The 15,339-nt window shown below is 40.3% G+C and overlaps 1 protein-coding gene across 4 annotated transcripts in view; it reads right to left on the bottom strand.

The window, feature by feature from the left end:
- The window catches only part of WAC (WW domain containing adaptor with coiled-coil), a 52,178-nt gene that overhangs the window by 944 nt on the left and 35,895 nt on the right, over positions 1-15,339 (bottom strand). For all 4 annotated transcript variants that reach the window (XM_054171211.1, XM_054171210.1, XM_054171213.1 and 1 more), the window contains 5 exons: positions 13,906-14,028; positions 12,768-12,916; positions 7,504-7,622; positions 2,863-3,049; positions 1,780-1,907 (listed from right to left, as the gene is read on the bottom strand). In XM_054171211.1, the coding sequence (XP_054027186.1) occupies positions 1,780-1,907; positions 2,863-3,049; positions 7,504-7,622; positions 12,768-12,916; positions 13,906-14,028 (706 nt within the window). The remainder of the gene's footprint in view (positions 1-1,779; positions 1,908-2,862; positions 3,050-7,503; positions 7,623-12,767; positions 12,917-13,905; positions 14,029-15,339) is intronic.

Here is a 15,339-nt window from a genome sequence, read left to right as displayed (position 1 = left end):
AAATATTCAGAGAAAGCTGAAATTACAGAATACTCATATGAAAAGTCCAAAGCAACTTCAGCTGATGCAGGAAGAGCCTCCACCTCAGCAGACTTCTTGTTACAGCTTGTTGAAAATTAATTATCTATTGACATTTCAGTAGAGACTTCTAGATTTACACATTGAATGTGGAAAAAAAAAACAAGACACAAAACCCTGACTTGGAAAATCCATTAAAACTTAAAAAAGCTGTTGGCATGTAAAATCTACCAGTCAGTGTGAAGTGCCTTCATGCTGTCAGTTAGGATTATAACAATGGACTCCTTTGCCTAGAGATAAAGTTCCTTTTTTAGAACAAATTTAAACAGTTCTATGCAAAAGGACAGAAATAGCATCATCCTTCAAATGCATTGGTTTTGAAAAGCCCATCCTTTGGGAATGCTTCTCCTCACCACCTTGTTACTTATGCCAAGTATTCCACATCTTTGGGACTGCAGCAAAAGATAGATGTTAACACAAAGTCACAGTTGTTATCCAGTGACAGTGAATAAGAAACAAGGTGCTATTTAGTGAGCTCAACATGACACTTGATTGGTTATTTCAGATCAAATCTGCACCCAGAGACAGAAATGAACCCAGCAGGAAACCAAGCAATTCATTAAATATACTACAGAAGTTGTAGTTTATGTAATGAAATGATTAAATTATTTCTGAAAGAATGGGTATTTTCAATTCTTTATTAGGAAAGATTTACAAACATACTAGAGCCTACTTCTAAAAGATTATTTTAGTAACTGCCCAAAAGCAAGAGCTCTTGGGATAAAGCTAGCTATTGAAACAGTGGGTACTGCTACTAGAAGCCTAAAACTCAGAATCACAGCACTCCAACTGCAGTGTGACTTCACAGTGGGGTAACAACTCAGAAAGGAAACTGGGTATGATCGGCACCATGATTACTGGTGAAAAGGTTCAGCACGTATTGTAGTACTGAACTTCTGACTCTTGCACAAGTCTTCAGCTATGTGGTTGTGTGCTGTTTCAGCAACAGACAAGACACCTGCTGTTAGTGACTTAAAAGCAGAACATCACACTGACGAACCCCAAGATCTTCTCAGACACCTCATACCTGATTAACAGACATTACTTTTTCCTTAGCTTGTATTATGAGACTTAATGAATGTCTCATGCAAACTGTAATGCTTAAAAACAGTGTAAACTATGTGTAGTTATGTGGTCTGTGCACCATGCACAGGTAGATACTTTAGCAGTATGCTGAACTAGTGTTGCTTAATTGTTTCTTTCCTCATGCACTAATGCATCTCTGTTCTTGTCTTCGTAAAAATACCCACAGAAGCTGTTTAACATCTGTCAGCAACATGGATAGTGGGATCCACAACTGTTGCAGTGAGTCCAGCAGAGGGCCATAAAGATGACCAGAGGGCTGAAGCACCTCTCCTGTGAACATGAGGCGTTGAAGGCTAGGTTGCATAAGGCAACCTGATCTAATGGAAGGTGTCCCTGCCCACAGCAGGGGTTTTGGACTACATGATCTTTAAGCTCCCTTTCAAACCAAACCATGAATGACGCTGGATATCTGGTTCTACTCATTGGAGACCAAGAGCTTTCTGTGTGGGAAACAGGTAGAACACACACACAGAAGATAGCTTACAAACCTGGCAAGTACTGGCATGCTTTCAAAGTCATCAGAAATATAGCTTGTGCAACGCAATGCCAGAATGGGAGCTCTAATGCCACCTTGAAAATGCCCGTTTGGAAAACGAGCACAGACCACACACTTACCTTTGCTCACGCAAAGTTGCTTGAATTTCACATACTCGAACTAAAGATCTTAAATTCTTTAATTCAGTACAAATTTCTGACATGTGGACACTTCCCATGTTATGGGCTTCCTCACGTAATCTTGATGCCTGCAAAGGTTACACACAGAGGAGGATTTTTGAACCACGCACTGGAAGCCATTGGCCATAGACAGAGTATTGCTGGGTGTATCTTGAGGCGGCAAAGCACACTCTGAGCTTCAAAAGGCAGTATTCAATCAGAAGTACATTTAATTCTCTACAAAAGCCCATTCGGAAGCAGAAATGAACAACACTGGCTGCCAGGAGTTTGTCTAACCCAGGCTCCTGCTAAGGCAGGGATGGTTTACACTTCCTGGATCCTAACAAATGTCCCCCAGTCAGCTTGAAAGATAGTGAATGACAGGGCTCCAAGTTCCCAAAATAATTTAATAGTTAAAAGTCTCCATCCACTAGTTCAGTATCAGACTAAATTCAAGCCTTAGTAACAAAAACAACTGAATACCACACAGGAATACCTTATACAGGGAAATAACCACAGCTTTGCAACCCTCTTCAGACAAACTCCACTATTTCATAGCCTTATGCAGTCAGGTGGAGGCAAGCAGAAGTGTAGTTTTAGAAGTCAAGAGCTATCCTCAGTTTGTGCACTTCTTGAAGCTGTCACTGAACTGGGTATGTGACTCCAGAGAACCCCTCAACAGCACCAAAGAGACTAGTATAATTACTCTGAGGACCTGTGTATCACAACACAATGACAAAAGAGCATTTCTTGCAAGGAAAGTTGTTTCAAACAGATCCTTCCCTGCACTATTGAAGTTCAGTAATGGTACTCCCTGCTGTCCTGGCTCTGGCTGGGAGAGCAGATTTTCTTCAATGGCAATCACATGTAAAACCTGCAGGTCTGACCTGATCTACTTTCCCTCTCTTCTTTTCTGACTAGGGCTAAGCATCAGAGGGCTTTTAGTTACTTTTATTCCCTAGGAAAAGCAACCTGTGTAAGGAAATCAGATTTTAAGCTTCACATTTTGCAGCCTCAGAGGGAACAAAGCCTAAGTGTACCCACCTGTTTTTCTGCATGGTCTGCAGGCCAGCCTTGAACATGCTTGATAAGATTTTCATTGAAGTGTGCTGCTAGCGTAGGTGTTAATGAACATGTGGGTCGGACAGGCGTGCTCTGCGGGGCAGGTGTTGAATTTGATGCACTAGTGCTAGAGGTATGATTTGGACCTGGTGATGGGCTCCTTTGACTACTGCAAGAAAGAATTCAAAACCAAAAGTGAGCATTTGAAAAGTATACATAAACCTATAGAGAAATAAGCATGTAAAATTCATTGCTTCCAGTCACAGAAACACATAGAACAGTTAAACCATGAAAGTGAATGTTTCTGGTAGACTAAACATATGCCACTTTTCCACAAACCTCCTGTTTATATGGGAACTGTTTGAGTGCTACAATGTTAGGGGGGAAATGTTGCTTGGTGGTTTTTAAAGAGATTAAGATATGTAGGCTCTTCCTACATTTCTGTGTTGGACAGAGAGTACGTATGTGTATGTTCTTCTTTCAAGTAGCTACAAACTAAAGGTTTTCACTAAGGATGTATCAGATGAAGTCAAGCAGATTTATCCAACAGAGTATTGCCAAGTGTCATGATTATCATCAAGCACAAAGCCTGGCGTTCTGCTCTAAAAACATAGCCACGTGGGCTTGAGGATTACAAACATCTACCAAGGCCAAATACCAACACCGAGGTGACCGTGATACTGCACATCCTCACTCAAAGCACTCAGAAGTAGCAGAGGAGCAGCAGGTTTGCAGCTATCAGCTGGACTGCCTTACTGGAAGAAATTCATGCTGCCATTTTTCTAATTGGTTTGTTAATCCATTGCTGGAGAACAGATGCATGGAGACATGTTCAGCTGACACATGTACTGCAAGACAAATCAAAAGCTGTGCCCTGGATAAAGCCATTGACTGCTCTCTTTCAGACCTCTATATGCAAGCAAACAACACCAATACACAGCTTTTCCAATTCTACTTTGCAGCTGTAACTCTTGGTTAAAAGCTTTTCTAATCATTACTAACAGAACTTTTGCTGAAAAGACTATATAACCTATGGTGGGGAAGCTTAGAAGCTGATGTTTCAGCACATGTCCTTTTCTACTCCCATTACTTGCAAAAACAAGGCCTCTACATTTAGTTCCCTTTCCAGCACTGGTTCAATCACTTCCGTGGCCATTACACTCATAGAGAGAGGCTCTGTTCTGTTTCACAAAGAAGAGTTGGGAGCAGCACTTGTTATTCATGCAAACATGGACAAAGACAAGGCAAGATTAAAACAGTCTGCTCTGTCGTTTCCACTGCTCTAAGGGAAGACACAAAGGATCTTGAGCAGGACAAAAGAACATCACTAGCACCAGTAACTGCTGAAGTACAATATTCTTTTGGCACTACTTAAACCAAGAAATAGTAATTGTGTAAGTGCCTAGCCCTTACTTGTGAGATTATGTTAAAAACATTGGCAGCAGTTTCTCAACACAGGCCATCATTTCAGTCTATTACCTAAAACTTTCTTTCCACTCTCCTGAAAGTGATAAAAGTAATACGAAGAAAAAACAAATTTGTGAGCAATCTTAATTCACCACCTAGCCTACCCCTCTGAGGACTGAAAACATCCCAGCATAATGCATTTCCCTTTACAGTCCAATGCCCAACCATTTACCCTACTCTCTCACACTTACAAAGAATTACAGGAGGTTTCCAAACAGCCAAATTAGGCACAGCACACTGCTCTGCAGCATCAAAGACTTTAACCTCGTTCCTTTCAATACCCTCAAACCTGTTTATAAAAACCTCAGAATATAAAAAAATATTTTAAAAATATGCAGAGGGCCTTTGGCAGGCAGCTTTCTTAGAGCTGTATACATAAATTTTCCTTGATTTTAGACAGCAAACCTTGCAAAAGTGAGTATTTAACGGGGGGGCCGGGGGGGGGAAGAAGAAAGCACTGTTTGGGTTTTGTGCTCTGTGTTCTCTCAGTAATTGGCTCAACTACTTCAAAACCACTCACAAACGCAAACACTTAACTGTAGAAACATTTGGCTGATGAGGAGAAAAACAGCATGTAGATTTTGAAGTTCCAGCTGAAACTAGCCAGCTTTTCATGAAAAGAAACTAGCACTGTAGTAGGAGCAAATGAAAGGATAGGAACAGATGGGTTGCCTCTCTACAAGGTGAGGGAACCTAGAGATAAAGGACATGATGGGGTAGTTGGCAGCTTTCTTTGTTTTCCCTGGGATTCGATGAGTACAGGCTGCTGTCAGGCTTCCCACATGCTCAGCACATCAGCAGAGTTACTGAGTCAAGTGCTACCTACAGCAGAGGAGGAAGTTAAGAAGCAGTTAAGCAACTGGACATATGTCCATGCAACCAGAGGGTCTGCACCCAAGGGTGATCTGGGAGCTGGCCAGCATAACTCAATGGCCGCATTGTCTCAAACAGCATGGTGAGCAGGCAAGTTTCCTGATGATGGGGCAAGAGAAGCAAATGTTAAAGCCATCTTCAAAAAGCACAAGAATGACGACCTGAGGAACTACAGGCCAGCTGAATTTAGCCTCTGGCAAAGCTATGGAACAACTCTTCCTGGAAGAGGTTCCAGCTATGTGAAAGACTAAAAGGGAAGACAGACCCACACAAACAAACAAAAAGCCAACACAAATTTATCAAGGTGAAATTTGAAATTAAGCCTGATCAAGCTCCCTGACTTCTATGATGAGATGACTGGCTCAGTGGATAAGGTAAAAGCAGTGACACTGTATATCTTGACTTCAGCAAGGCCTGTGCCATTATCATAGATGAACTGTTCCCTTATCCAGATTTCATGTGAAAGGTGGGTGGAAAACTGATTGAACTGCTGGGCTCAAAGGCTGCAGTCAGCAGTACAAAGACCAATCAAAAGCCAATGACTAGTGCTGTGCCTCAGTGATTAATACTGCAGCCAACATTGCTTAATGTTTTTATTAAAAAACCCGAGATGGTGGCACACAGAACACCTGCAGTGAGTCTGCAGATGACACCTACCTGGGGGGAGCAGTCAATACACTGGAGGGTAGGGTGTTGTTCACAGAGGGACCTGAATGGGCAGACAGGAAATAAACTGCCACACCAAATGATTCTGACAGAGGACCACACAGATGCCTAGGGAACTGAAGCACGTGCTGTATCAGGTGAAGCTGTAAGTTAATTCAGTCTGGGAAAGAGAAGGCTGGTGGAAGGGAACTGAAGGATCTTCTTACTGCTTTTAACTATCTATGGGGACAACAGCCAGCCACACTTTCCAGAGATGCACAGTGACAGGACAAGAGGTAGGAACACAAGCTGCAACAAGGGAAATTCTAATTAGACATAAGGACACAGTATTTCACCATAAGGGTAGTCAGATATCAGAAGATGATGCTCAGGGACATTTTAAAACCACACCTAAACAATGTCCTTCAAAGTTTAAATATGTCAATCCTACTGTGAGCTGGGACTTAGAATATATCATTGCTACAAGTCCCTTCCAACCTAAATTATTCTATGTTTCTCTGTATTGATACAGCATCACCATGCTGATGATGCAGAGAAAGTCTGTATTTATTAACTATGCAGAACTGAGACACCATCTTCAATGCTTATGTGCTCCTTAGTGCTAACAGGACTTCAAGTTCCCTTACTATTTGCTTCCTCTCCATTTATCAACCTGGCTTCTCTGGCTCCTACTTCAACAGCAAAAAACCAATTTAACACATCACACACATTTCAGGAAAATAAAAGAAAATCTGTGAGTTCCCAAAAATCAAGTTGTCTCTTAATCACGACTGAAACATACAGTCTCAAAAGATCCTAGCAGTGCTTTGCTAGCAGCAGGGGGAGCTACAAATGCAGCAATGAGAGCTCCAAACAACTGCTGTATTTTAAAATGCTTCAATAAAGGCAGATACCTGCCTCAGCTACTGTGTGAATTACAAGATGGACTATGCCACAGGGAATGGAATAATTCCAGAGAGAGAGAACAACAGCTTGCAGATTTATGGTAATCCATTGTGATGATGCACAATTAAAAAAGTCAACCAGCAATCTCCTCCTGCCACAGTTCCAGACCCATGACTCCATCAGAAAGATCTTATGACACAGCCCCTGGAACCAGTATGTTGAAATTCAAGGCAACCTACACAATGAAAAGCCTATCTTTCCAAAAGAAAAATTTCAGCGAGATTTAAAACCAACCTTATAAACCAATGGCTAAATTTCTGTATCATGCAACATTTCAGTAAGCTGCACAGCTGACAAAATTTTAAGTCTGGCCAAGGAAAAAACATTTGTGAAACGTAATTTTCTAATGCTTTTCATTAACACAGCAAAATCACCTGATAGACAAAGTTCTTAGGAACTTCAAAATCAAATTACACTACAGCAAGAGACAAACACCTAACACTATGCAAACCACAGAACAAAAGCATTTAACCTCAAAACTGCACTGAAATAAGTGCAGACTATACCACGTTAGCTCTGTAACAGAGACGCCTGCATCCACTCAGTAGCAGCAGAGTTCAATCCTATGTTCAATAAACAGGAGAAAGCAAAGCCCACAATGTGCAACATCTGCAACAGACACTGGATCCAGAGCAGAACCTGAGGACAGCAGAGGGAAGTATTTCAACATACCTTGAGCGCTGAAGACTCCGTGGAGAGGCAGGTTCATGACCTGCCTGCTTGTCAGCTATTACTGGCTGCTGAGGTGCTGCCTGTGAAGCTGGTCCTTGTTTAACACCTGGAGTAGCAACCTGAAAAATGCAAAACTTCATTAGAATTTCTCCACAGTAAATATAAAGTGTAAGAACCCAAGGAAAACACAGAAATTACAACAAGTTACAAGACCAGCTGGGTTTTTTTGGATAGAATGTCTTTTGTTGACATAATTTCTTTACTCTTCACAAGGTGTTTTGTAAAAAATCATAGAATCAATAAAGTTGGAAAAGACCTCAAAGATCATCAAGTCCAACCTGTCACCACAGACCTCATGACTACTAAACCACAGCACCAAGTGCCACATCCAATCCCCTCTTGAACACCTCCAGGGACAGTGACTCTACCACCTCCCTGGGCAGCATGTTCCAATGGCTAACAATTCTGTCTGTGAAGAACTTTCTCCTCACCTCAAGCCTAAACTTCCCCTGGTGCGGCTTGAGACTGTATCCTCTTCTCCCAGGCAACAAGCACCAGAACAAGAGACCAACCCCCTCCTGGCTACAACCACCCTTCAGGTAGTTGTAGACAGCAATAGGGTTTCCCCTGAGCTTCCTCTTCTCCAGGCTAAACAATCCCAGCTCCTTCAGCCTCTCCTCGTAGGGCTTGTGCTTAAAGCCTCTCACCAGCCTTGTTGCCCTTCTCTGGACATGTTCAAGAGTCTCAATGTCCTTCTTAAATTGAGGGGCCCAGAACTGGTCACAGTAATAGCAATAATAAAGTATCAAGTTCCACAGCTTTAACAGCCTTTTTACTAAAATAGGAGTACTGAGTAGATGTAACAGAAGCAAATGTAGATCCATATGACTTGGCAAATACTGCAAGTTTATTCGGTAAAACAGGTCAACCCAATTTCATTTTTGGCCACCAAGCTCATCAAACTCAGAACTGTTCACTATCCAAATACAAATTTTCACTTAAAAAGTGAAAAGCTCCCCACTTGAACATAGGTTACAGAGGGCATCAAGAGCAGAATAAGGTCATTACCATGCTGTAACACCTCTATTAGGAATGGGAAAAAAACAAACCAACCAAAAACCTAGAGCGTATTTCTCTGTCTGTTGCTTCACCTTTGTAACTGTTCTGTCAGAATGACTGAAAATCAGGAGAGTCATCAGTGACTTTTGACTTTGTCTCAAATGTTCATGTGTACTACAAAGGGAAAGTAATCAGCAGTGAGACACATTCTTTCCTTCTGTGAAGTCCTAAACTATGACAGGATGAGAACTTTTGGAATACACTAGCATCTGATTTACAGTAAATGGAGATATGTTTTATTTGCCCCATGCTCTGCATATCTCTGTCCCTTTTGAAGTACATACAAAAGAGGAAGCAGCTCCAAATTTTATCCCCCACTCAGGAAAATCAAGCTAATGACTTTAAGGAGGAGGAATGGGTTCTAGGGATTCATAAAGACAAAAAACATAAATCAGGCAGCCTGTCTGGCATTTGCTAACATCAAGCTGGTGCAGATTACTAACTAGTGGTCATCTGAACCTCCAGAAATTCTCTGTTTCAGAAAGAGCCTCCTGTGAAACAAACCACAGATGACAAGTCAGACAGTATGTGCTCAAGTAAACTCAAGAGACAACTTCATTTATTTAAATATAGAGGAAATCTTAATGTAATCTCAAACCTACTCATATGCCTAAGAGGAAAAGTTACATTTAAAAATTATCACCAAAAAACAAACAAACAGCTGCCTATGTAGCACATGAATGGGTCATGCTTCTAAAAAGAGAAGGCAAGATCATTCAGTGTTGAAACAAATACAGTTAAGGGGGGCAAAATAATAGCAGTTCACAAATTGATTTATGAAAAAAGACTATCCACATATCTTTATGAAACATATGACATGATGAATTTTGCTATTAATGCCTGAATTTTGCTCACCCTGTCAGCAGATATAACTACTGAGGCTGTTCAAACAGAAGAAGCAACTTCAAAAGGAATATTCATCAGAGATAATACCTTGCAGATCCAAATTGGAAAACTAACCAGCTTCTTGGCTGGTAACAATAAAAACAAAAGTGGATTGTAAAGACATCCTGGGATTGTGAGATAAATGAGCCACAGAAACTCTTGAACTATTCCCTGTTTTCCAAGTGTTTCAAAGAGCATGAGTTAAGTGTACCAGCAACAGAAAAATAACAAGGACTAAATAAAGACGACAAATTCCACAGGCAATATCCTTACTGACCTGGACAGGTCTATGTAAGATGTTTTACACAGTGATTTTGAGGAAATTCTGAACAGTTTCTAACCATACAACACAGGCACAGCTACATAGAAAAGGTGATGCTTAGGATCCTGGAGTCACCGGAGCTGTCATATGTATACAGAACACTTCCAGGTGGATACAGCAGCTCAATTTAAAGGCAGTACAGACAGGATCATGCAGTCCTAAGTAACAGGCCCTACACATGAATGGCACCCTACTGTCCCCAGAGCCATGTCAAATGGCACTGGGCTCTGCTTGCATGGCGCCAGTTCAGCTTCACCTGTGTCTGCTGTATCGCAGCACCCTAAGCTCTGAAACCAAGTGTGCCCTGCAACAGCAGCACATATTGATTATGCACAGTTTACCCCCAATTGCATAAGATAACCTGACTGACTTAGCCAAGAGTACTAAAACAGACATGCTCACACCACCTAAATTCTCATCTCAATCCCACTTTATGGAACTGAATTATGTCAATACAAGAGTTAGCAAGAAAAGATTATTTTTTTTTTTTTACCCTGAACTGGAGAATTATCTGCTGCTGAACCAGAATTTGTTACTTCTGGGACTAACACGCAACCAATTCATGTTAATACTCCAACAGTAATGTTGTCAGCACCACATTTGAGGAACACAAAACCCAAGAAAAGATTGTGCTCTCAAGAATTGCTACTAATTCTGTTTAGCTGATTTGTGAAGCTACTTGAGGTACATAGAAAATAGCAATGACATCACAGTGTAGTAGGATTTGTAACCTCCTCACAGAGTAAAAGCTTGCTAGTGTATATAATCATCACAACAGTCCATCAGGATTAATAGCATTCTGGGGCAAAGACATTATATATTTGCAGTAACTTAGAAATCTACCACACTTCACATTTTGATTGCAACCACATTATATATGCTGCAAAAAACCAAACCAGATGTTTTTGTTTTGAGTGGCAGCCTTGCTGTAGTTGCAACTTACACTAAACTTTGATCAATTCTTCTCAAACTGGTATTTAGCCTTGAAAGGTTTTTTTGCTTCTACTGAACACCTGAGGGAAGTCTTGTGTGTCCAGAAGCACAGTTTGCCTTCACTTTCTCTAAAGGTACAGTTTCCTATCACATCACCAGCTTCACAGGCATAATGCTGGCTTTCAATATTGGGTGAAAAGCAGGGAGTTCCCAGGGTGTGAAAGTGCCAGGCACCTCCTTCCTTTGTTTCAAGTTTACTATTCGATAATTTCATTACCTGTCACCTAGCTGTAAGATGTGACCACATAGTCAGAATGCAGAAGTGGAGAAACAAAGACAAGTAGGATTAGTGCATGTATAAGGCTTTCACAACTCACTATCATTGTCAATCACAACAAACTGGGCCACTCAATTGATTTCTTTGTACCCATGAAAAACTCAAAATGTAAGAAAATGAGGCATTTAGATTAGAATCAGGAATGCAATTGGTCCTCTTGAAGACAAAAGCATTCCTTAAAAGCCTTCAAGACAAAAGAGGTTGTCTTCCAAGCAAAAACACAGCTAAGCAGAGAGTGAGGGGTAGAGAACAGGTATTTCAGAAAGAAGAAATAAAAAAAAGGCAACTGAACAACAACCACCAGCTAAACCCGGCAAAAATCAAACAAGACTAGTCTCACTCAAATGTCTATAGCATCACACTACTTCTGCTGATAAGCTACTATATACACTGAGCAACATACTGACACACTGGGTGAAACCTGAAGCCCTCAATTTTCAGAGACAGGACAAGCTCCCACTGCACAAAACCAGCAAACCACTAGGAGAGGTTCAAACCCTCAACATACTTCCATTTTTCACAATCAGAAAAACGCTGTAAACAGATAACCTTCTGTTTTGGTTTGTGTTTGGTTGGATTTTGTTTGTTTGTTTAATTTACCTAAAAGGCCCTGCAGCTCTACCTATCACCACAAAATTATCTTGAATGTAAAAATATTATTTTCCACCAGAGGGTGCAAATCAATAGCTCTGACTTCAGAGGCCCTTAATTACAAAACCCTCCCTCATGATAAGTCCTTTAACAGAGTATCTCTTCCCACCTTTGCTCTGTAATAGGAATCACAAGTCTTTAAATAAGGAAAAAAGAAAAATCCTCAAGGGGAATTTCCTCTTGAGTGCCTCTAATTACACCTCCTTTGCCCACCTGTATGCATCAAAACAGTCTCTGATCTGCTGGGCAGAGTAAGTAAGTGAAAAAACAAACTCACTCAGCTTCAATATTTCTACCTCAGTATTGCCAGTTGTAGGATGTGGGATGTGGAATATTGAGCTCAGATTGTGCAAGAGACATCTTTCTTTCCCCTGAAGAGTGATCCACTAAGAGGGATCACATCAGAAAATAAAAAGGCAAAAAAGACGACTTCATTTTGTACTTTTTGTTGTCTACTTCATCCCTAGGAATAACCTTAGGAGCTTATTTGATAGCTTCCATTAATATTTCCTACTCACTAATCCAGTTATAGAATTCTGAATGAATGGTGGTGAGAAAGGGAAAAGGACAACATGTTACTGACCTTGTAAAACATTTCTAAACCAAATCTGAGACTATATTAAGCCCTCTTCCCCAAGAATTTCTCTCCCATCCCAAAAATCTTCTGCTGGCTGAAGTCTACAGAACTGCATCAGCTGTTGCCTTTGGAGTAAGTTTTGTTTTCATTTAAATATGTTAAAATATTGATCTTTTGGTACTATCTCCTGACAGCCTTCAAAGTGAGCAGGAGATTTTCTTCATGAAAACAGAAGTGTATTGGAATTCCCTGATGGAGTTGGACTGCAAAAATACATCCAAAGAGTTGCTTCCAGTTGTTTGTTTCTACTGTGAAAAACAGCATCCATATTTTATCATCCTAACTATGTAACTGCTAGCACATGAATATATAGCAGCAATATTTCGTATTACCTCTAATGGTTTCTTACTGGGCTATGGCAGAAATCAAGAGCAGCCTACCTTCTGTTGTGATGCCACCGGTGGTGTGGTCATCAAAGGTTTAAGCGGAACGGTGTTAGTCTGCGGCGTGCTGATCCTTGGAGACACGTATGATCTGGGTGATGAGGCATCAGATGTTAAAGACATTGGAGACTGATTAGATGGCTGAGCTGTAAAGAAAAAAAAAAAGTATTTGTTTCAATAAAATTCTCTTAAATGAGAATTAGATTTTCTTTTGGAGTATGCTGTATTAGATAATATACAAATATATTTGCATTGAGAGGGTTGGGGGGCGGGGAATGAATAACTATTCAACAACAATTCTAACTAAAGAACTGGATTTCCCCCCAAACACTTCACTTCTAACACTTGAGGGGAGGGGGAAGAGAAACTATTATGCAATGCGTTTTTACACATGAAGAGACTAAATTAGTCTCATTTGCTATTCCTGTTTTAGAGTGCTCAACTCCATTTAACTCAAAGAATGCATGAATATTTTATCCAGAGACCTATTCACCCATTCCAGGCATCCCCCAACAGGTCCTCTGTCTATGTTTTTATTACTGGTTACAAATTAGCATTAGCATACTACTGCTTACCTACTCAATAACAAGACTGCATTTATTGTTTTGGTTTCAGTTTCTAGCCTTAGTAAGTTACAAATCAGAATGCATTGGAGATACCTGAAGAGGAATGCCTGGAAGATTAACAATACTGTTTACAGGAGACTACATTTTCCCCCACACTAGATAGAATAAACTTTCTTTTAAGAATTTAAGGCCTCCTCCAAGAGCAATAGTTGCACAGTATTACAAGAAGGGTGTTCAACCAAGGAAGAGTTGTGGTTTATGTTGAATACTAAATAACCTCTACAAAAGGTTCAGAACAAATTGAGAGGGTCTCACAGATGTTCCACATTACTCATATAGCGTTAGTTAACACACAGAAAATCCCAGAAGGTGAGACAGAGAAGCACATTTGCTTATTTGTATGTCAGCTTCCCACTCCCCAAGTAAAAATTTCTTATTCTGTCTTGAAAAGATGCCATTTAACATTCCCCAGAGCAGACAAGAAACAGCTTCTACAAGTTTCAGTTGTATCAACCTTTACAAAATGCAACCTAAGGATTTTACATAAGTGAAAAGAAGACTCTGAATACCTTGCGTAGACAGTTGTGCAGCTTGAGAAATTAGGGAAGTGATATTGAAAGCAGATGGTCCAGCAGTAAGAATTTTATGGAGTATAGACTGCAGAGAGGCTTGTGTCACAGCTGCTGTTAGAACTAAAAACAAACATTCTGTTTTACTCACAATTCTAGGTAACTTTGAACTGTTCAAATGTGCTAAATACATTTAAGCCACATTTTCTTCCTGATTTTGTTCCTTTATCCACAAATAGACCAAAGAACCACCTGAGACTTGAATTCAATTACAGAATGCCTGGTATGTCTAACCAAGCCCTTTAGTTCAAAGTCTTATCTTTGAAACATACACTAAAAAATTCTTTTAGAAAATAACTTTACACTTTTCAGCTTGACCTCATAGATCAATAATAATTCTTGTAAACATCAAAAGAACATTTGTTCAATTTGCAGTCTGTTACTCTTGTAAAGAGAACGTAAGGGGGTTTTAAACCATAGTAAGTTTTTAAAGGCAAAAACCCCAGTATCACTTTGAACTCACTGAAAAAAAAGGAAGGGGGAACACTTCCTGTTTAAAAAAGAAGAAAATATCTTTCACATTGAAAATCCAGACATTCAGTGTTTCTTCTTCTCAAACAAAACAAACAAACCAACCCCCACATCAAACATCAAAACCAAGTGTTTTAAAACTGCTCTACAGAGGGAGAGCATTTTACAGCATGAGCTGATGAGACTCAGCTTCTAAACTTATCTTTTCACAAAGGTCTACAGGATCTGTGGGACACTTCCTGACCATACACTACCCAAGCATAAGTCTGAAAAAACTGACTGACAATCACAATGATTTCACCATGTGCACAGTAAAGGCTGTGCAAGGTAAAAATCACTGCCCACAGGGACTAAGCAGCCAGGCTCTCATGCCATCAAAACAATACTTAACCCATTGTTTCGAAGTAGACACAGCTCTTACTCAGACACAGCAAGAGAAGTTGACTAGGTACTTACATGGGCAGCTTTCAAATAAAACACTTAAAAATGAAAGATCCAATCCAGATTTTAACACAATCACTCATGATAATCATTCTACTGTAGTCCTGTCTAGCACACCACAGTGTTCAAAGCTGCTCCCTGCACAGGAAGAAACAGTAACCTACTCCCCCTATTAGTACTGAATGAAGTTGTAGTATCCAGTGATAAGTCAACCAACAGCTTTTCCTTAGAAGTAACTGTACTGTACAGTTTTGACTTCCAGAGTTTGCACTTTTAAGAACTTAAAGATAATGAACTCTGGGCACTATATATAAATGTTTGCTTCCTACTTGAATTGGTGAACTGTGCACAAGAAGCTCAAAGAACGAAAAGTCCCACACTTCAGCGGGAACCTGTCACATGCAGACACTACACTGGATAAAATTACATTCAAAATGTGCCAGCTCTACTTGCTCTTTCAGT

The sequence above is a fragment of the Dryobates pubescens genome, chromosome 21 (genome assembly GCF_014839835.1).
Source record: "Dryobates pubescens isolate bDryPub1 chromosome 21, bDryPub1.pri, whole genome shotgun sequence".
NCBI classification, from domain to species: Eukaryota; Metazoa; Chordata; class Aves; order Piciformes; family Picidae; genus Dryobates; species Dryobates pubescens.
The sequence above is the reverse complement of the archived record's forward strand: the minus strand, read 5'-3'. Positions and strand labels throughout refer to the sequence as shown.